This window comes from Mus musculus, chromosome 8 (assembly GCF_000001635.26).
Source record: "Mus musculus strain C57BL/6J chromosome 8, GRCm38.p6 C57BL/6J".
Taxonomy (NCBI): domain Eukaryota; kingdom Metazoa; phylum Chordata; class Mammalia; order Rodentia; family Muridae; genus Mus; species Mus musculus.
In genome coordinates, this window is record NC_000074.6 from 87880727 (window position 1) to 87903020 (window position 22294).

Sequence of the window (22294 nt, forward strand, 5' to 3'; positions counted from 1 at the left end):
CGTCAGAGTGATTACAGTTCTTGATGCCTTGGCACTGATGCGTTACCCGGGTACTTGGGGGACGAGGTGGATGGGGGGAGGGCTGCTGTTCTAGGCACTTGATCAGTCATAGTCGTGTGGGGACCATCCCTGTCTCCAGGGCCAACCAAGAGGTAGGAAAAGAAGTAAGTGAACGGGTTGTTAGCTGAGGCAGGGATAATGAGAGGGAGCCAAACTGGAGATGAAGAGGCAGGCTGGGTAGGCACAAACCCACAACTGCAGCAAGAGAAGTTGGAGCCCACAGGGACAACAGGAGTAGCAGTGACCAGAGTGGCTATTTCCCAGATACATAGAGTCAGGAGGCTAAACCACTCTTGCTCAAATCCTAGAGGTGAGCTCTGTTCAAATCTTGGAGGTGGACTGTATCAAGAGATACCATATTCCCACAGATCTTAGCCTCTCTAAAGGCACCAGACAAACTCAAGGACCCAGGTTTGTGAAGGAGAGTGTCCTTTCATTAAATTTACAAATGAATATCAAGATGCTTTGTGGTTTCCGGAAGTGCTTGACTGAGAAAAAACACCCATATTAGAGGCATTAGAGGCAAGGCAGCAAGATAATAGAGGGCTTACACCTTGCAGGACACTTCCTGACAAAGAATAAACCCCTTCCCCTGCAAGCGGCTCAGGCAGGGAGCAACCAGACTCAGGCATCTTCTGGCTCAAAAAGCCTCTCTCCATCCCAGTGAAACACTCTCTCTCTCTCTCTCTTTCTCTCCCTCTCTCTCTCTCTCTCTCTCTCTCTCTCTCTCTCTCTCTCTCTCCCCCCCCTCTTTGTTTGGTTTTTTGGTTTTTTGGAGACAGGGTTTCTCTGTGTAGTCCTGGCTGTCCTGGAACTCACTCTGTAGACCAGGTTGGCCTTGAACTCAGAAATTCGCCTGCCTTTGCCTCCCAAATGCTGGGATTAAAGGTGTGCCCTACCACACCCAGCTGTGAAACTTCAAGCCAAAGGGGCCAGAGACCACATGACCAAGTCTATTGCTACCATGGACAGGAAAGCTTTACAAAGCTGGCAGAGGAGGTTATGAGTGGCACAGCCACCACCTCTCAGGGCACGCTAGGCAAGGGGGCTGGGGTACAAGGATGTACCCATATAAACTGCTACCAAGTTCATAAGAAGGGATGTAAGACAGTAAGAAGCATCTAGGGAGATGGGCTTGCATAATTGCCTAAGTGCTGTCCTTAAAGCAAGAGAGCTTTTAAAAACCTAAGTTAGAGACAGAGGTCCTTCTAACCACAGCTTGCCTATGGGCTCCAGGGCCGGCACATGAGGATTATAACGCAGGTGACTCAACAACTAAGACAAGTGTGTATATATAGGTGTTTGGCCTTGCTTATAAATTGCTTGATTTGATGCATGATGGCCGGGTTTTCCCCCACTAGATTGTAACTAACACTAGGACTGAATCCAACACCTCTATCTGCTCCAATGCAAAGACAAAAGTCAGGCTTTCAACAGGTGCTCATTAATAAACACAGCCAAGGGCTTCCACTTACATTCCTGTTGCATTTCAGTGTTAGGCTAGGCTCAACTTCATTATTTGGTTTATTCGACCTCCTGTTGTCCAAATTTCCCACATAAAAGCATGAGTTCATTGGATGGCTATCACCTTCCTCCAAGGGCAAGTGAATGAGAAAACCAGGCAGGCCCTTGCTGCCGCCAACGTGATGGCTTTGTCGAGCACCCACGGAAAGGATGTGAAGGACACGGAAGGGAAACCATCACCTCAAGCCAGAGTTCAGCACTGTGGCATTCATGACCCAACAGTTCAAGGTTAACTTTAGCCCCCTCCTGTGCAACCCACCTGTCCATAACTACCTAACATCAACACATCTCTTGAAGCCTTTAGGGCTCTTGGGAAATCAAACCCAGCCAGACATATGACCAGCTGCTTGCAAGTGCCCACCTTAGGTAGAGCATCATCAACTCTGCAAGGAAAAGAGCTGCCCCTACTCCTGGCCCCCTGCCGTCTGGTTCCACCAAGGAAGCTGGAAGATGATGTTTGTGCCCAATGTGAGCAGCCCAACAGCCAACCCTGGTCCATTTACCATAGAGGTGCCTTATCAAAGACCATAGCAGGTGTGGAGGTAAGCATAAAGAGACGGACTTCCTCTACCACACAAAGGAAGGCAGCTAGTCAAAGACAGAACAAAAAAAAAAGGCTCTCCTCCCCACAGATGCTCTTCTCCCTCAGAGCTCCTTCCTTCTACACAGTTGATCCACTGGGGCTGTGATCACCTGTTCAGCACTGTGGTCGCTCTTCCCTGGGCATCTATAGGTTTCTTCGGCTACTTGCCAAATGAGTGAGCTACGTATGTGGTGGTCCTGCGCTGATCTGTCGTCCCCTACCAGTGGCAGGAAATGACCTGTGCAGGGGCCTTGCCACCAGGAGTATCTGGAGCCTCAGAGTGTCCTAACAGTGTCTGTAAGAACCATCTATACAGTTTATCTTCACTGTCAATTGGACTAAATTTGGATCCCCAGGAGAGCCAGCTTTGAGAGTGTCTGTAGGGCACTACCAAAGAGATCTAACTGAAGTGGAGAGAGCCATGCTGCATGTGAGTAGCATGTTCCATGGGTAGGGTCCCAGCCTGAATGAAAACAGAAGCCATCACTCTCATCTCTCTGCTTTCTGACTATGCTATGCACACAGTGGGATCAGCTTCCTCACATGCCCTGCCAACATGGCTTCACTGCCATAATGGACTGTCTCCTCAAACAGGCGACAAAGTAAAACCTTCCTTAAATGTTCTTTGTAAGGCATAGGGTCACAAGGTGAAAAAAGAAATTAATACATCACCCTTTGTCAAAATGTCCTTCCCTCATACTGCTTAAAGAAGAGATTCCATGAACCACACCCACGGACGGCGGGGTGGGACATAGGGATATCACCAAAGGAGTCACACCAGTGGCTACCTCTGGGAGAGGAGGGGCTACAGCTGCACTAGGATTTTGGGGGCAGCTGACAAAGTTTGATTTCTAGATCTGAGAGGTGGTTTCAGGGGCATCTGTCTTCTAAACTAGTACTAAACTATTCTGTGGAATGTCTTTGTCTGCTTCACTTTGCAATAGAAGTTTGTTAGTCTTAAAAGGCAAGCTTTCACTTGAAGGTAATGCAAGACAAGGTAGGTATAGTAACTGGTTGGAAAGTGATAGCAAGAAAAGCCCAGGGTCAGCTCACCAGCCAGATGCTGTGACCAAACGGAAGGTTCACCGACAGCTGTGGCCCATGAAGTGCTAGGTCAGGGGTGTCCCTTCTATGGCAATGGCTGGTCTGTCCTGCTGAGGACAGGATCTAGATAGATATTTAACTCGGTCTGGCCTTGAACCGGCAATCTTGCGTCTCCCTCCCAGATACTGGGATTATAAGCAAAGGCTATTTTAAGGGGTTACCCTTGGGCACATGTCCCAGACTGAGCCTCCCCGCTTCTACCACTGAGCTCATTTGGAGTTCAGATGCTCAAAGTCCAGAAACGCTCACTGTATTTTGAGCAGCCTGAAAGTGTTTCCAAAGACAGAAAGTGGGAGCAATGAGAGCCACTTTCAACAGCATGCAAGACACGGGCACCCAACATCCCACCTCCCTGTCTCTTCCTGGCTAACTGGCTAACTCCAAAGAATATTCATCTTCACATGGGTACACACACATACATGCACATGCACATGTATGAACACCCTTCAGGTAAGGCTTAATAAGGGAATGAATGATCCAGTCTGTATTCAAATCCACTCAGCCAGGGCAGGAGGCAGGCTAAAGTCTCAATTCAAAGAGTCCTGCAAACAAAGATCCACCCAGGTCAAAACAGACATGTCAGGTCCTATGAAGCTGCAAGACACTGTGACCTTTGAGAGGAGCCTGTGACTGCTTGAACAGCTGTCTCTAAATCAAGGTGAGAGAGCTGAGGCTCGTGGAACTCAGGCCGTGTAGAGGAGGAGGAGTCAGGAGACAGAAGGCCACTGGTCAGAAGCAACTTACCAGGCCTCAGAAGCACCTGCTTTGCTTTCCAAATGTAACTAGAGGTGATCGAGGACCCAAGGACATTGCCTCGCCCCCTTGAGAACAACCTGTGTGCAACCTTCTGTTTCCTAACTTCAACCCCAGCCTAAGAACCAACTGAGCCTCCAGCACCAGACTTGGTCTAACAATAGATCATTTTACCAAATCAGGGTGAATGGATGGAAGCAGGCATTCCCGCCCACCACACCCCTGCAGCAGCAACGCTTGCTTCCTGAGGATCGTCCTGCTCCCTGTTCACCGAGTTTAACTCATAGACCCTAAGCCGGTGACAGATTTTCACCTAGGTGTACACAGGAATCAGCTCTAGGACACTCCATTCCTGGCACAGTGCCATGTATCCTCCAAGACACTCTTGCTCACACATGGCGACTGAAAAGCTCCCACCCGTGGCTTCTCTCACTCAACTACAGTAGCGCTTGACTTAGATACTTTGTAACAATGTTTACAATGTTAACAACTCCCTGGTTCCTGGCCTGAGGTCATGGCACTCCCTGAACCCCATGGAACTTCCAGAACACCCTAGGCTCTATCTCTTATCATGGGTTCATGGCAAGGCGACCTGACAGCCTGAGGAGACAGGGCTGACTGAGCTATCAGTATCAGCACCACCGAGACCATGGTGTGCAAGGATACATGCAGCGCCTGCCTCTGCTTTCCTCTCCAGGCCATGGGCTATAGGTGCACTGTGATCGTGTGCACAGACTGGCTGGAGCATGATGCTCCTGGAAGATGAGGTGATAGAGGAGCACCACCCAGACAGATGGAGGGACGCAGCCCACGACACAGGACCAATCAGCACTGAAAGGGAAAGAAACCCTAGCACAGCCTGCAAGGTGGAAGAGCCTTGAGGACAGGTAAGAAGGGAAACAGTCGGGTACCCAGACCCAGAACACCTATTGGTACCTTGGAAGGACAGGGGCAGCTTCCATGCTGGAAGCAGAGAGGGAGACTGGTGTCAGGGGAATGGATTTCAGAAATTCTGGGGATGGAAGGGGCAAAATGACCAGCAATACACTTTAATGCCTCCAAAAGCAGTGTTACAATTTCTCTTAAAAAAACAAAACAAAAAACTATAAATGGGGAGAGGGTGGAGATGCTGAGAAGCCTAGCCAGAGTATGCAAGAAAATGAAAGCAGAAATTACATTATTCCAAACAAAATGCAATTTGAAGCAGACATCTTTTAAAAGGGTAAGAGTTGCTCTATATTATAAATGATGAAGAAATGGGGTCTCAGAGTCTCAGTATGTCCAGAGTCAAGCAAGTAAGGAAGACACCACACCTCCAACCAAAAAGAAAGGGCAAGTCAGAGCCTGCTGTTTTCTTTTTTACTTCTAGTTTTTGGAGGACAGGTACATGTGTGTATTAGTGTACACAAATATGCACGTGTACGTAGAGGCTAGGACGACAACTATCCCTCTCCACCTTGGTTTATTTAACCAGTGTCTCACTAGCACCTAGGACTCACAGAATAGACCAGCCGGCAGCGAGCCCCAGGGATGCAGGCAGAAAGCCCCAAGGATGCAGGCAGCAAGCCCCAGGGATGCAGTCGTCTCTGGCTCCCCAGCACTGGGGTTGCAAGCACGTAGCAGCACACCCATTCTTTTATGTGGGTGCTGGGGGGGTCATGGGTGCTTGGAGGGCAAATTGGGTCCTGCAGCTCACACAGCAAGCACTTCACAGCTGAGCTGTCATCCCAGTCCAAAGAGCCTTCTTCCTTTCTATAGTTTGTTTTTGTTTTGTTTCTGTTTTATTTGTTTGTTTTTGACTTTTTGAGACACAGTTTCTCTGTGTACCCCTGGTTATCCAAGATCTAGCTCTGTCGATCAGGCTGGCCTTGAACTCACAGAGATCCACCTGCCTCCCAAGTGCTGGGATTAAATGTGTATGCCACCACTGCCTGGCAACTCTTTGCTCTTGCCTGGCCAGTATGGCTCCAGAGAAAGCAGGCTCTGCAATGGTGAAAAAACACACATGCCCCAGATCAGCCTGGTGCCCACAGCACAGGCCATGACAGGCTCTTCCTTTGGACATCTTCTGTGGCATATTTGGTTTTGTCTGTGTTTTTGGTTTGGATGTTGTTTGGTTTGGGTTTGGTGTTTTGGAAGGATGTTGCTGGGTGGCCCGGTTGGTTGAATTCTGTCTGTAGCCCGAGTGGCCTCAAACGTTCGACCCTCTTACATCAGCCTCCTCTGCGCTGCAATGCCAGGCCTGTACTGCCAAGGCCAGAGCACTGATATCATACACTTTCTTCTGGTAAAAACAAGGGTTTGCATCCTGGGAGGTCTAAGAAATCCAAGTTGCTCTAAGCCCCAGGCTAAGCTGTGGGGGAAACAACAGACCTCAGCCTCCATCCAGCCCCACCTGCTGCCAGCATGCATTTAGAGACTGGCTCTTTATAATCTGTGTCCTTTAGCCTTCAGGGCAGATCTACAGCCTGAGGACCTCAAACTACAGGTAAAGAAACTGAGGCTTAGAGAAGCCAAGTAATCGGACTAAGACCCTTAGAAGAAGGCAAGACCCAGGTTCAACCAGGGTTCAAGTGTGATGCCCTCCAGAGACACTGAAGCAACCTGGGAGCCATAGCTGAGACCTCAGACAGTAAAATGTAATATGGGCCAAGGTCCTAGCATCCTTACCCCTAAGCCAAAATCCAACTTACTCAACTGGGATGGGTGAAATCTTCAGGAACTTGGCTCTAAAAATTCATGTGATCTAACCAGCCCAGAAGAGGTTTCTCTCTGATTTACAAATGATGAGAGACAAAACAAAACAAAACAAAACAAAACAACCTTGGGAATCAGAGATGAAAAGGGATAGCCAAAAATCACATAGCAAATCCCCAATCTTTGGTCCTAGAGTCAGAACTCACCGGCCCCACTCCCAGCCCCCAGCCCCAGTCATGAAGCACAAGCACACCTCTAGGATGACTGAGACATTGGCACATTCTCTAAAGTCTTCATGCCAGGCCACCACCTACTGCCCACCTGACAACCAGCCCCTCATTCCCTCCTGCTAATTAACTTGGATGGCAATGTCTTTAAAGCGAAGCTCAGGGCCCCCCACCCCTTCTGTGAACCAATTTCATCACAACGGAAACCATGTTGCCAAAATGAGAAAAATGAGAACCCCCTTCTCTTAGGGCCTGTGCCCTTGAAGGCATCTTATTAGAGAAGGCCAGTTCTTAATTAACATTTTGATCTTTAATCCGTTACCCATCCCTCTAATCCTGTTCAGAGGTGTGGCTGGCCCACTTCCGCAGGCAGTGAGTCCAGCACCCGGGCTCGCCACAGCTGGACGCCACCGGCAGAACTCCGTTCCCAGACACCTGCTCTGCTCCAGGCGGGAGCCACATCCAGGACCGGTGAAAGCCAGCTCTCTAGCCGGCTCAATGCAAACCCGGATGGCTACTGCAGGCAGGAGTTCACTTCATTAACCCGGAGCCCCAGCTGTCCCCATTGGCCCTAGTTCTCTTGGCTCTGAGAGGCTTTGCTTTAAAGAAATGATGTCCTTCCTAGCCCAGCTCTGCCCACTCCAGCACACTTTAGACTATGGTGAATTCTGTAACTGCACCTAATAGATCAAGATAGAGCTGGCACAGCAGCCTCAGACAGCAGAAAGCCCAGAGCCTGCCCTATGACTTATAAGCCATTTTGGGTACATGGCTACCTCTACCCACCTCCAGAAGCCACATCCAGTATCACACTCAATTCTCACTGCCTGTCCAGGTGGTATGGCCCACCCAATGCCAGGTGCCCACTGCATGCATGTAACCTGATCCCCACAGATGCAACAGCTCATATTCTCTCATCCCCAAAGTCCCTCAGTATCTACTGGGAACCGAGAGCCTCGTAGTAGTGGCACTTCAACCTAAGTCTTGATCAGTGGCCTCGAAGTGCTCCACAGCTCAATAAATAAGCCTCCTCCAGAATCAGCTATGCAGCTTACCAGGCCTTGGAGGGCCTACACTCTAGCCTTGGCTCGTAGTCTTCATTCTGGCATCCTGTGAGATCACTCTCCAGAGAACCTGACCACTTCTGTCCGGGCTTGACTGCAACTCCCTGAGCCTCACCCAGAAGGGAGTGAGTGGCATCCCCCTGCCTCCTGCTCATGCACAGCCTGAGGGGTGTTCCGACACAGCCACAGTTCTAGGGTCTGCTCACTGCCCTCCAAACACCTAACCACGCCCAGAAGAGCCCTGTCTCTCTTCTACAGCCTGGCACCTCGGACTCTGCCCCAGTGTCAGTGAAGACCCTTAGGTTCACCTGCCTTCTACCTGGCCCTATTACCCCCTTTTCATGGGCAGAAGCCTCTGACTATCCCATCTATCTACCATGTGTGACCGTTACTGGGCACTTCAGTGACACATGCCATATGTCCTTTCGCACAGTCATATTCCCAGCACAATCTCCACTCTCCATAGAAGAGCTGTGTCTGTCCTGGTCACCACTGGAACAGGGACAACATGCAGTGGGTGTTCAATAACACCGGTGCCTGCCAGAGTAAATAACCATGTGAGGGCTGTGCCAGTGGTGGTGCGGGCCTACAGCCCAACGGGAGATGAGCTGTATCAGTAATGTGAGGCTCATACAACATCAGCTGAAGAAAGAGGTAGACATTAAGCAGAACTTCCTGCTGATACATATCCTGAGAAATTGTCCATGCATGAACAAAGGCAAAACTCCTGCTGGGGAGGAGGAAGAAGAAACTGGCCTCCGAGGGAGAGGATATGAAGCCTACAGACCAGGGAGAAAGGGCAGCTAGCGTGTGGCCATCCACAGACTCCTAAGGACAGGATGAGGGAAGGCTCATGTACAACTTAAAACCTGGGTGCCACCCAGACCCTAGCCTGAAGGGTGACAGAGCCCCAGCATTTACAGGTGCATCCATAGTTGTTCTGAAGTTGCTTGCACCGCCCACATTAACTGTGATAACGACCTGAGCATACACCCATGCTGCCCTCAGCAAAATAAAGAGCTATTGCTTGTGCAGTAATGCAGTTGTCTGCAACTCGCTATGCAGCAGCTACCCAGACCCCTGGTGTCTCTGAGCCTCACACTTCTGCAGAAAGCAATCCAACCTTCCTATGGCCAGAGTGCTTCTGTGGGGGTTCTATGGCTCTGCTGCAGGAGGAAAGGTAGCAAGCACACGGACCTTGGCGGTGCACAGCTGAATTCCATTTTCTCCTAGGCTAGCCCTGGCCTCTGTAGCTTATTCTGGAAATACCCATAGGATACATGCAAGCTGGGAGGTAAGGGCAGAGCCACAGGGCACGGCTATCAAAGCGTCTGCTGGGGTCACCATGGCCATCCCTGAAGGGTAGAGCCCCTCTAAAGAAGGCAGTCTGATGACAAGTGCCCTAGGTTGGCCACACCTCTTTCCTTTCCTCTACACTTGGGAGTTTTCTTCCTCTTAAATGGATAGGAGATGCTCCACAATTCCCCCAGGAAGGCTCACAATGAAAAATCTACAGGGCACCAGCTAGCCAGAAGAAGTGGTCAGCATGGCCTGGAGGGCCCAGGCCCAGATCCCTCTATCAGTAGACAGTTGAGCAGGCATCAGAGATAGGTGTAGGGGGACATGGGTTCTCTTTTACACCTCCATTGCCCAGATATGTCCCTCCTGGAAGCTGCAGTCTAGCCACACACAGTAGTAAATACAACAACCTGGTAGGAGGTAGCAGGACAGGCAGGTGTGGCAAGAGGCAAGTCCTCAGCCTGTCTGCAGCAAGCATGGCCAACAAGGCTTTGGGTGGGCAGGTGAGTGAGGTGCCTCCCAAAGGGTGGGGTGGGCGAGGCTTTCCAATGTCAATAGCTCCACCCACTGTCCCAAAACTTCAGATACAAACGGAGGCTAGGGCTGTAGTTATCACGGGTCAAAAGAGCGAGGAGCCCTCCTCAAGGCTTACAGAGCCTCAGCCAGGGATGGCTTCACAGGGCCAGCTCTGAAGAAGTTCCTGAAGTGCATTATGACCCACTATGGGCAGCTATCCAGGCATCTGCCTAACCTCCAAAGCAGGGTGTCTGCCAGCTCCCCACATGGGTTGCATGGAACTTTGGGTTACAGGATGCACTGGTCCATGAGTGCCTTCCCAGAGTGGCCATTTAAAAAAATAAAATAAAATAAAATAAAATAAGGAAAAATAATGCTCGTGTAGCTCATGCCGAATTGTGACTGTGCTGATAGCCACTGAGGTAGCTGGTGGCTATAGTGAAGTGGGCAGCCACCCTTCCTTCGCTCTATTTCCCCTTTGGCCTAGGCTGCCAGGAAGCTCATCACTGTACACTGACCTAACCCTTATTGTAAGTTGCCAACAAAATTAGTTTTTTCCTCAATGACTTGGGCTGTCCAGTAAGGCATAGGGCATTCCTGTCACAAATCACCACAGAGCACCAGGCCCTGAGCTGAATACATACCATCTCCTGTCACCGGCTTCTTTCCTCATAGTAAAGTCGCAGGTCTTGGCTCTGTGATCCCAATTAAAGGTCAGGAACTGTCTCTCGGAAGAGCCCAGAGAGCCCATGACTGAGTGAGGCCCATTCTCTTAGAGCAGCTCCCAGGTGGTACCGTGCCCACACCAGTTCCCTCCCTATTGGTCTCTGGGAACAAAATCCTGAGGGCAGGGACTCCACTGAACTCAGACCCCTCATGCAGCCCAGACATGTCCTCAGCACGCTAGTGCAAAGTTGGTGATGGAAACAAAGGCCCGTGGACTTGGAATCCTGTGCCTTTGCATCTCCATGACTCAAGAGCCCTCACCCTTGCATTAACCATAACCACAGCCTAGACCCTTGATGTCAAATCTAAACTCCTTCACCTGACGTAAACTAACAATATGGAAATTCTCCTGGCCTGGCCTGATCTGGCCTCCCCAGTGCACAGCCAGCATTCTGCCCACAGATAAAGCTAGGCCAGGTGGAGAGACGATGCAGGCTCTCACTGACAGCATGTGCTCACACAGCGGACAGAAGCATGTGGGGGTCTATTGCAGGGAATCAGCAGCAAGACAGGAGCTCATTACACACACACATACACACACACACACACACACACACACACACCATCACTACCACCACAACAACTAAAAAAAAAAAAAAAACAAAAACCAACAACAACCTTGAAAAGAATAGGCTGGGGCCATAAAAGCCCAGAGAATTGAACAAGAAGCTGGTGTTGACCTCCCACTCACTGTGGGGATGGCTCTGACCTACAAGAGCCAGCCTAGGGGGTGGGGAAGATGCCCAGCCCCTGCTTCCTGCCTATTTCATGCTGGCCAGGAGCCCTGCAGCCAGCACAGGAAATAACAGGGGCCCCCAGAGGCTGCCCAGGGCCAGCCAGCCTAGGCTGCCCAGGGAGGGAAGGAGGCCATTGTCAGCCTTTGTTTCAGTTTCCCCAGCACTACCCAGAGTCCAAGAAGCCAGGGAGCTGACAAAACCTCCCTTCTGCAGCTGCCCAGCCCCAGCCCCAGCCCCAGCCCCAGCCCCAGCCCCAGCCCCAGCCCCAGCCCCAGCCCCAGCCCCAGCCCCAGCCCCTGCCTTAACCCTTTAGACAAGACTTCCAGGTCCCCGGGCTCTTAAAGTGGCAGGTGTAGGTTGAAAACTCAGCCATGTCAAAGTTGAAGGTGTGTGTGCACGAGCCAAGATGGGCCAAGATCAGACAGCCGGATGGGTACGGGAGTCTGGATTTTGCCTTGGCCAGGCTAGCGCTGGCTCCAGCAGCACGGGTGAGTGTCTGGAAGGAAACGTCTAGGCCCTGGAGGCAACAATGAAGAAACTGAAGAAAGAAAATGGAGAGCCAAGAAAGGAGACACTGTACACCCCAAACGCACTGATACTGACCTGACCCTGCAAAGGTGGCTATGGGACCACCTAAAAAGCAGGCAGCAGTTGCCACATGTACATACAGTACTTTGACCCAGTTGTCATGTACATTTATAGGTATCCTTGTGGGTGTGCAAAGACAGTTGAGCATGTGTGTGTGTGTGTGTGTGTGTGTGTGTGTGTGTAACCTCGGGAAGGCCTATGAATGTGAATGTGCACACTGAGGAGTGTGTACATGTGAAAATATGTATGCCTATGCATCATAGATGTATGCAGAACAGTGTGTGTTGTGTGTGCATGCCAGGCTTACGCCCAACGGCAGTCTCTGATTCACACACAGTCCCTGGCAGCTTCTCACCTGCAAACTGCATGACAGTGACTTCATCAAGACTGTCAGCCCATCCGTGTGCACCTAAAACCAAAGGAAGAACACTGAGCCCCTGGACTGTGAGCCAGCAGCTCCAGAAGGTGGGCCCTGGATTTAGTTCAGGCAGAAGCCCACCAGCTGTGAGGCAGCACACGGCTCTCTACCACTCTGGGCCACAGCGGCCATCTGTAGGGTCAGAGACCATGCTGTAGGTACCCAGCCCCTGCCTGGCGCTGAGTGCTTGCTCCCTGGATGGCAGTTACTAATGAGTCTGCAATGGGCATAACATTCATTGTTCCAGCCTCTGTGAGCCTGGGAGTATGCAAGGCACTGGGCCCTGAAAACAGCAACTATAAAATGTATCAGGTTTACCAGATATAGTATCCGTTTGCTGTGCTAACCACTGCCAGGTAAAGCCAGTAGTTAAAGCCAACAAAAAGCAGGGGCGTGGGGGGCGGATAAGTTATGTAGATGCAGTGATAATATATGTTGTCAAAAAATTGCTTTCTAAAAAGCAATCAAAAAGAGAATATGCAGTTTGGATAGAATGACCTCTCTCTGAGCAAGACAGAACCGGATAGCCAGCTTCAGGGCGTGCAGGCATACCATGTACACGCCCATGCAGTGAGGGGCAGCAGCCAGAGCCCAGCAAGCTGCCTGCAGCCTAGATCGGATGCATCTCTGACCATGGCCACAAAGACCCAAAGGCTGGCCCACAGAATGTGGCCTTGGAAGCCAGGACCGGCCAGACTGGTTGACCTTGGCCATTTCCTGCCAAGCACTGGCTGTGCCTCCACAGTCAGTGCGTGTATCCAGTCCCACCCACTCAAACAGTCTAACTACACCATTGGCTCAGGGTTCTGCCTTTGAGAACACTCTGGTCTCATCCCAAGGCACCCCATGTTCCTCCTAAGAAAAAGCCATAATCCCAAGCAGGCTGAGCAACGGTGGCTCTGAGGCTTGCCTGGGAACAAGGGTGAGACGTGGGGGTGGGGTTTACTGCTGTAATGGGGGGAACCCTGGTGATCTGAGCCTCTCTGCTACCCCAGCCCCAAGCTCAGAGCTAAGGTTCAACAATTGCTTCTTGTATGGTCCACAGCAAGAGAAAAGTACAGAGGACAGCAGCCCCCGGGGGCCTGCACATGGAGTCCCTCCTGAGACCTTGCTGCCATTCCCACGTTAGATGGGAAAATGAAAGGGCCTCAGAGAGACAGAGTAACTAACTTAAAAGTCACACATCCAATAAGTAGCTAGATTCCAAACCTAGACACTGTTCTTCTCAAAGAGGAAAAAAAAAAAAAAAAATGGGGGCACAAAGTACCCAGGGCAAATACTGAACAGGGAAGGTGCCGTTCTGGACCTCAGCAAACCCTTGTTAGATTCCTGCCAGTTGCTGTGCCTAGGCTGAGGGCTGAGGACAGAGAATGGGAGCAGTAACCTGGGAGTGACCAGAGTACAGTGGAGAGCTCTTACCAGCAGAGCCCGTAAGGGCCGGAAGCAGGAGGCTGGCTCCAAGGGCACTGAGAAAGGCCAAGAAACCATAGCAGGGTCATCCCGAGAAGCTTACTGGAGAAGGTGTGGCTTAGGCTGCTTCAAAGATAAACAAGAGCGGAGCGGCACAATGGAGGTCGTCCCAGTAGGAGAAGAAGCTGGAGAATAAGAGCCAGGGTGGGCTCGTGGCATCTCCATGCCCATGTCACAGCTACAGCATCTCATGCATGTCTGGACCTGACAAGCTGCAGACAGCATTTTGACAAGGACACCATGTTTCTCACATGTTCAGGTTCAGACATTGATGGCATAAACCGATCCAGGATGCACAGGCTAGGAAACAACCCATAAGTGCATCAACGCTACCCATCCCCCACTCAACCCTGGAGGGCTGGTCCTATTTAATGACCAGGCTGAAAGTCACTGAAGAACCACAGACTTCTGTCCCCCTGCAGGGTGCGCAGGCCTATAGGAAGGGGTAAAGGCATAAGGTGATGCCTTTCTGTTAGTGAGAGTCACCTGAGCTTAAGGAAAGCAGAATCATAACCCCACCCCCCAACACACATCCTCCGATGTCCCCTGACATCACCAAGTGGGGAAGTACTGCATGCTGGCCTTGCCAAGACAGACAGACCCGAGTCCAAGGAGCAGCAGCAGAACACTGGCTGAACACTACTAGCCTGGGACCATGTACCAAACAGCCGGAGAATGGCTACATCTAACTGGAGAGAGTGGAACCAAGCCAAGCAAGCCCATGTCATGGAGGTGAAACACCAGAGAGGAGGCAGTGCATTAGAGAAACACAGCTCTCAGGTGCTCTCCCAGTGCCCAAACTCCAGTCTGCCTGGCTACCAGCACATGCACGCACAGAGATGCCTAGGCTCCGCTAATGTGCACACAGACGCATCGAAGAGGAAGCACTGACACGTATAGGCCAACAGGAGCCAAGACTGATGGGAGCCCGAGGAAAAGGGAGCCAAGAAGCTGAGAAGGACCACATCCTCTGATGGAGGAGAGCTGCCCCATGTCTGCCCAGGCTTAGAATGGGGCACAAAGGCACCAGGATCTATCAGGGCTCTGAGCCAGGGCAGCAGGAAACTGGATACACACACACACACACACACACACACACACACTTGAGGCAGGCAAACACACACGTGTCTGTGCCTGTGTGCACACATGGCAGATGCCCTACCTAGTGGACTGCTCACCATGGTAACAGAGTGGCCCCCTCTCAGCTCCAGTCATCACCTGAAGGCTTCTGAGGTCCCCCGTGCTGTTGAGAAGCAGGTCTAACAAAGGCCCAGCTCAGGCCAGCTCAGCCAGGGGGCCTTCCAGCCAACCAGCTGACGCATGCCCGCCATGCTCCCCTGGTGAGCTCTGGGCCACCATGTCTTCCTACCCAGCCTGCCTGGCTCCACTTAGCACAACTCCCCACAGACTCCCCAGCCGAGCTAATGAGAAACTCCCCAGCTGGCCCTGTATAAAAACGCATTTCATAAGTCTTTAAAATGCTAGGAAATTCTACGTCTCTTTACTGAGACTTTCCTGTTCCTTAAAAATATCCCCTGGTCCTCATCAAGAAGACAAGGGGGGAGGGGCGGGGAATAGAGCACAAAAGGTGGACAACACCCTCGAGTGCAGCCTGGGGTCACAGGGCCCTGGTGCAGCTTCCACCATGGGACATAGCAAGGAGACTCTCAGCTAGTGCCAGAGGGACAGGGAAGAACTCAAGAGTTAAGACACTCAAGGGGAGGGACCATATTGGAAAGCAGGGAGCAAGGGGGGAGTCAGCCTTGACTGCCTTGCTTTGAGAACTGAAAGGAAAAATAGAGCAGAGTCTGAGACTTCGGCCATCTCAGCCCTTGAGAAGTTGAGATGGGGGGGTGGGGGTGGGGGGCACATCAGCTACAAGGGCACACCTGAAAGCGCTGGGAACCACCCAACGCCCAGCACCTATGCCCTGCCTCAAACCACAGAGCCAAGGTTCTGGGAGGCTTTGAGGTTCTGTTTACTGGGGCCGGCAATGGAGTCAGTCACTATCACATGCACCCTGCCTGCATCTAGGTCAAAAGTCCAGGATATAAAGGAACTTGCAAAAGTCTGACATGTTGGCAGCAAGAGTGGAAATGCTAGGGGGGGGGGCACAGCACCGTCTCTGGGAAGCCCCTGGAATAACAACTAGTCCGTATACATGACCAAACAGGACCAGGGTGGTGGCTTCCACTTCCCACACCAGGAGGTCCACTCTTCTGGATACTTCCCTGGACTAGCCCAAGTTACAGGAAGTGGGGGCTGACCACAATCTACCCCTAACCAGAACCAATAAAGGGAAGCGAGTTTTACGTGTCTTCCCCAAAAGCCCAGAATTGATACCCAGCTGGCTCCCTGTGCTAACCTGGCAGCCAAGCAGGTCCCTGCCACCACATTCCCTGCCACCTAGCACCGCCACCGCCACCACCACCACCATCACTACCACCGATGCCGCCAACACCACCACACCCCACACTTAGTGGTGATAAAAAAGCCTGGTCACAGTGTCTCAACTTTTGCAGGAATAAAAGGTCTTCAGGCAGGCATTTTCCAGGCAGCTGCAATGGCTAGAGAGCTCCAACAGGACTCTTCCGTGGACCTCGGTGCCCTGCAACAGTGCCAACCTATCACTGGCCTTTCTGCAAGGAAAGAGCAGTCCCACAGGCAGGCCTGCCATCTATGGGCGGGTGAGCTGTGAAGTTCATGCTTGAGCTGCCTGGATTCAAATCCCTGCTCTGCTGGTTTTGGCTGTGTGACCTGGAAGCAATCAGAAGTGTCTCTGTGCCTCTTTCTCTTCTTAAAAGAAGTCCATATACACAAAGCTGATGAGAGAGATCTGACTCCAAGATCTACCATAACAGTAATGGATTCTAGTAGCAAGGACAGAGACCAATTGCATGGCAAGAAGGTCTCTAACTGATCACAGAGCAGCATCTATGCCTGGGCCCATACAATGACTTTTTATGGTGACTGTTACAAACCACAATGTGTGTCACTAAGCCAGAAATAAATCTACTAGTCTACCCTGGCAGATAAGCAATATTAATCAACAGGTCCACCATGTCGTACCCAACTCCAACCCAGTCAGCCCTCCAGTCTCCCTTCCCTCTACATCCCCATGCCTCGGCCCATAGTAGCCACATTGGAAGAAAGTCTCATGGTCCCTGTACCAAGCTAGGAGAGGGCACCTTCTGTGACACCAAGGCTAGACAAGTGACAGGAAAGTGGGCACCGATCTCTAGCGATGAAGAGGCACAGGCTTGACTGTCTTCTCAGTCTCACACAGAACCACATACATCCTTACCAGAACTTTCCAAAGTATCAGAAGAAAGAGAGACCCTGGAGGGGGAAATGGGATTGTACCCATACTGAGACAGGAGAAGGGAAGGAAGACACAACAGAAAGACAGGCTCAAGGCTGGAGCCCTGAATGCAAGCCAGTGAAATGCCCCCTTGGTAAAGGCATTGTCAGCACACAGAGATACACAGAGACACACTCAGACACAGAGACACACACACACACACAGAGACACACACATACAGACACACACAAATACACACACAGAGACACACACAAATATACACACAGAGACACACAAAGACACACAGACACACACACAAACATAGACACACACAGACACACAGAGACACATCAGACACACACACACAGAAACACACAGACACACACACAAAGACACACACACACAAACACACAGACATACACAGACACACACATCCTTCTTACCTGTGACCAGGCCCCAGAGCGGCTGATACGAGGATCAACTAGAACAACAATTTTCACAATACAAGTTGTTCAAAATAAAATGCGTTCCTTCTCCCCTATTAGGAGAGCTGTAAAGACCATGGAGAGGGGGGAGCCCTCTCACTCTGCTGCCAGGAATGTAAAAGGGGCACAGCTGCTTTGCAGAACAGTCCAGGCACTTCACAAAGTTCAATTCCACACTACTGTAGGACCTGACCACTCCACCCCTGGGGCTAAACCCAGGTGTTCAAAGAGGAACGTGCACAAGATCATTCACAGCAGCACTGGGCACAGCAGCCAGTTAGGTGAGCACCCGAAAGAGTGGATCTGCAGAGGGACAATAAATAAAAGGATCTCTATCTAGACTGGGGATTCAATGCTGTCCTAAGGAATGAGGGCAAAACAATCTGCACCGTGGATCCACTCAGCAAACACTCTCCGGGAACCAGCAGCTATGGGCAATGCCCAGAGCAGGCAAATCTAGAGGAACGGAAGGCAGCGGAGCCACTGCCCAGAACATGGCGGGTGGAAGAGAAGGAAAACTAGCTATAGAGGTACAAGGCTTCTTTAGGGGGTGTATCTTACCCAACATGACAACAGTCCCATACATCTCTGAATGTGACAGAGCCACAAAAGGCCTCTTGAAGTGACTGAATTGATCTCAAAGCTGCTTTTAAAACTGACTTGCTATTTTTCAACATCTACCAGTTTTATCTGAAACTGAACTCTCTCGTGTTCGCTCTGTAGATCTCGGATGACTGGATAATTCCAGGCCCGGTACTCCCCAGCAGTCAGCAGCTGGGTGACAGCTGCCTTCAGCGGGGCCTATATCATGTCATCCATGAGTTCAATTGTTGAGCTACCAGGAGTCTGGGAAGAGGAGGAGATCTGGGTGTGTCACCTAGGAGTCTGGAGGAGTAGAGGGTCTCTGGGGAAGTCATCTAGAAGTCTAGGGAGAAGTGGGGCCACAACCAGAAGCCTTCTTTTTTCCTTCCAGAATCTTCGGAGACACACCTCAAGGACTTGGGGTGGGTGGGAGGGGGCACTCTGGCTGTGGCTCCCAGAAGCCTCACCTATTAACAAAGATCATCTGCCTTCCTAAGAAGTCCATACCTCAAGCTGAGGCCATAGTGTCCCCCCAACCCCCACAATCACATTCAGAATGCCTTGGGTTAGGGAAAAGAATCCATAGCATCGTAGGTGCTCAGAGGCAACGGAGGTTTAAAACAGGCTCAGAACTTCTCCAGATTAAAACGTCTCTTAAAATACACCACACACAAACACACAGTCCATACACAAGACACACATAGTCTCTACACATCACTCACACAGTACACACTTAGCCCATACATACCACACACATACACAGTCCATACACAAGACACACATAGTCTCTACACATCACTCACACAGTACACACTTAGCCCATACATACCACACACATACACAGTCCATACACAAGACACACATAGTCTCTACACATCACTCACACAGTACACACTTAGCCCATACATACCACACACATACACAGTCCATACACAAGACACACATAGTCTCTACACATCACTCACACAGTACACACTTAGCCCATACATACCACACACACACACACACACACACACACACACTACACATATAGCTCACACACACCATATATACATAGCCCCACACAAGACACAACCTAAACACATCATGTGTGTGTGTAATACATAATCCAAGCCAAGCGGTAGTGGCACACACCTTTAATCCCAGCCCTTGGGAGGCAGAGGCAGGCAGATTTCTGAGTTCAAGGCCAGCCTGGTCTACAGAGTGAGTTCTAGGACAGCCAGGGTTATGCAAAGAAACCCTGTCTTGAAAAACCAAAAACCAAAACCAAAACCAAACAAACAAAAAAAAAACCAAAAAAACATAATCCATACACACCAGATACACACAGCCCATACACACAATATACACATAGCTCACAAAATCCATATCCACACACAATATACACATAGCTCACACAGACATTAGAGCCCCCACATCATAAACAGCTACAACCACAGACACACACACACAAAACATATACATATAGCTCCTCCACACAGCCTCTACATAACAAAGTCTCTCTCACACACACTACAAACAGTTCAGACACAGTTTATATACACACACACCACAAGCACAGGCCCACACCCTCATGAAGAAACTATGTACAGATCTCACACTAAGCCCCCACATACACTATATGTCACACTCAGTACATACACATTACATAAACAAAGCCCAAGTACATACATATTCTACATATATCACATACACATATCCCCACACACATGCCCATACCCTACACACTTACACTTGCCACATACACATATCATACACACACCACACAAGCATACATCACATACATATACAACAACAACAACAACACACACACACACACACACACACACACACACACCCCACCTCTACTACCACCTCAGTTTTGTGGGTATGAAAAAAATCAGTCTCAGCCTGGAGAGATACCTCATCCAATAAAGAGCCCCCACAAGCTTTAGGACCCAAATTTGGATCCCCACAACCCAGGTAAAGCCAGATGGGCCTGGCAAGAGTCCTGCAATCCCAGCACTCACAAGGGGGAGACAAAATCTTCAGAGCAAGCTGTATACTCAGACTAATCAAAGCTGAGCTCCAGGGAAAGGCTCTGCTTCAATATATAAGGTGGAGAGCAGTTGATAAAAACACCAGATATCAACCACCACATGCACAAGTGTGTGCACACACATATATTCTCTCTCTCTCTCTCTCTCTCTCTCTCTCTCTCTCTCTCTCCCCCCCCCCCGCCCCTTCCAGGACCACAGGATCATAATCACATAAGAAACTATTCATTTAAAACCCTACATTGCTGAGCTGCCACCTCACCTCTGAACAGAGGACTCTGCCAGGGTTCTACCTAGTACCAGCCCTGTGCTTGCCAGTCCGAAGGCAGAAAAAAAGGTAACCCCTCATCAGGTTGGAGAACACCCTATCTCTTTCCATTCCAAGACCAAGGACATAGAGGGAACAGGCCAGATGTCCCTGGGATAGCTACAGGGCCCATTTAGTGGGAGGCAGGAGAGGCCAGGGTGCCACTTTCAAGTGCCTTTGGTTCTCAGCCTTCCTGCTAGATAGGCAAAAGGTAGGTTGCCTGCTCTGGCTATAGAAATGCCAGTCAGTGGTCAAGTCTCTGCTCCACAGCACTCTGGCCACCACACTATTTAGCAGCTTTAAGGGTATCGCCAGAACCCAACCCCACTCCATCTGGCAAACAAGAGTAGCAAGTCTCAATAGCTTGTTAAGGGTAGCTGGGAGATCTGTTCCCCATACTCCTCAATGATAGCCGTCTCCATTTGCTGTTATGTGCAAGTGGCATCTTCTCAGTTTAATGAAAATGACTAGACAACGTGGCATCACCTGAGCCCAGCCTTGTCCTCAGACACCCCATAACCATCTGACAGAAAAATGACAGTACTGCCACTGGACAGAGTGTCACTTTACCAAAGGGTAAAGTGTCCCCTGTAACTGACTGACACACTAAGTTACATGACTAATAAATATGCTCTATTCAAAATCATCCCAGCGCACGAGAAGTTAGCAAAGTCGTCCATACCAGCTCTTGCTTGTCCACTCCCTGTCCACATCGACAAGCAGGTGGCCTAAAGTTCTCTGGAACCACAGAGCATGGCTGTCATGGGCCCCGTGGGGTCAGAAGTGAATCACAAGTGTGCAAGGTGTATGCTCAGCTCTCCAGTGGAAGCTGGAAAATCTACACTCCCACCACTCCTGGGAGCACAGGGAGGACGGAGAGTGGCCAGCACACTGTGGAATCGCAGAAATGTAGGTGGCCGCCCAGAGCACAGTGAATATCAGGCCTGCCTCCTGCATACCAGGGGTTGCCTCACTGCCCTTAGTCTGGGGACCTGAGAACTTCTCTACATCACAACCAACATCTTACCACTTCCCTCATATCCTACCACTGTTTCCATCATGGAAGTGAAGACAGCCTTCCTCCATCAGAGGCTTGGCAGGTCTCTCTTAGAAACTGGCACAACCCCTGAGTTCACCACCCACACATGGGAACTGAACATCATACATATACATATACATATACATATACATATACATATACATATACATATACATATACATATACATATACGGGGAGGGGTCTCTCTACATAGCCCTGGCTGTCCTGGAACTCACCATGTAGCCAATGTTGACCTTGAACATGGAGATCCGCTTGCTTCTGCTTACCAAGTGCTAGGATTATAAGCATGCTCAAACATGTCCGGACCAGTCTTACTGTACTTGAGCGGCCATAGTGGACACATCTCTCCAGCACAAAGGCAGACAGGACAGCCCATCCCACCTGCCCAGCACTGACCCATGGCCTTGCCTCCACTTTCCTAGGACTGCAGCATCTCCATTGCTCAGGCTTCCAACAAGTCTCCCCCATGGAGGGAGCCTCTGTCCCCAAGCACCAGGGTAACAGACCATTCACAAGTCTGTAAACAGATCCCACACCCAGGTCATCCATGACACTGTGGGCTCCAAACAACACTCAGAGCTTCTGGGAAGACACCAGGCCAGAAGCAGGGGACTGGGGACCAAGAGCCAATCCCCAATTCTCCTATTCAGTCTGTTACATCCTTCACAGTTCCATTATTTAAAAACCATCTTTGAGATTTTTTTGCTGGGGCACCAATGAGATGGCTCAGTGGGAAAACGTGCTTGCCGCACAAGCC

The 22294-nt window shown here is 50.5% G+C and overlaps 1 protein-coding gene across 8 annotated transcripts in view; it reads right to left on the bottom strand.

Moving 5' to 3' along the window:
* Zfp423 (zinc finger protein 423) overlaps positions 1-22294 on the bottom strand; it is a 300244-nt gene that overhangs the window by 218917 nt on the left and 59033 nt on the right. The window contains exon 1 of one of the 8 annotated variants that reach the window (XM_030243877.1): positions 12234-12257. The exons of the other annotated variants lie outside the window; for them this stretch is intronic. Coding sequence (XP_030099737.1) covers positions 12234-12246 — 13 coding nt within the window. The 5' untranslated portion in view covers positions 12247-12257. Of the gene's footprint in view, positions 1-12233; positions 12258-22294 lie in introns of those variants that run through there. 8 annotated transcript variants of the gene reach the window in all.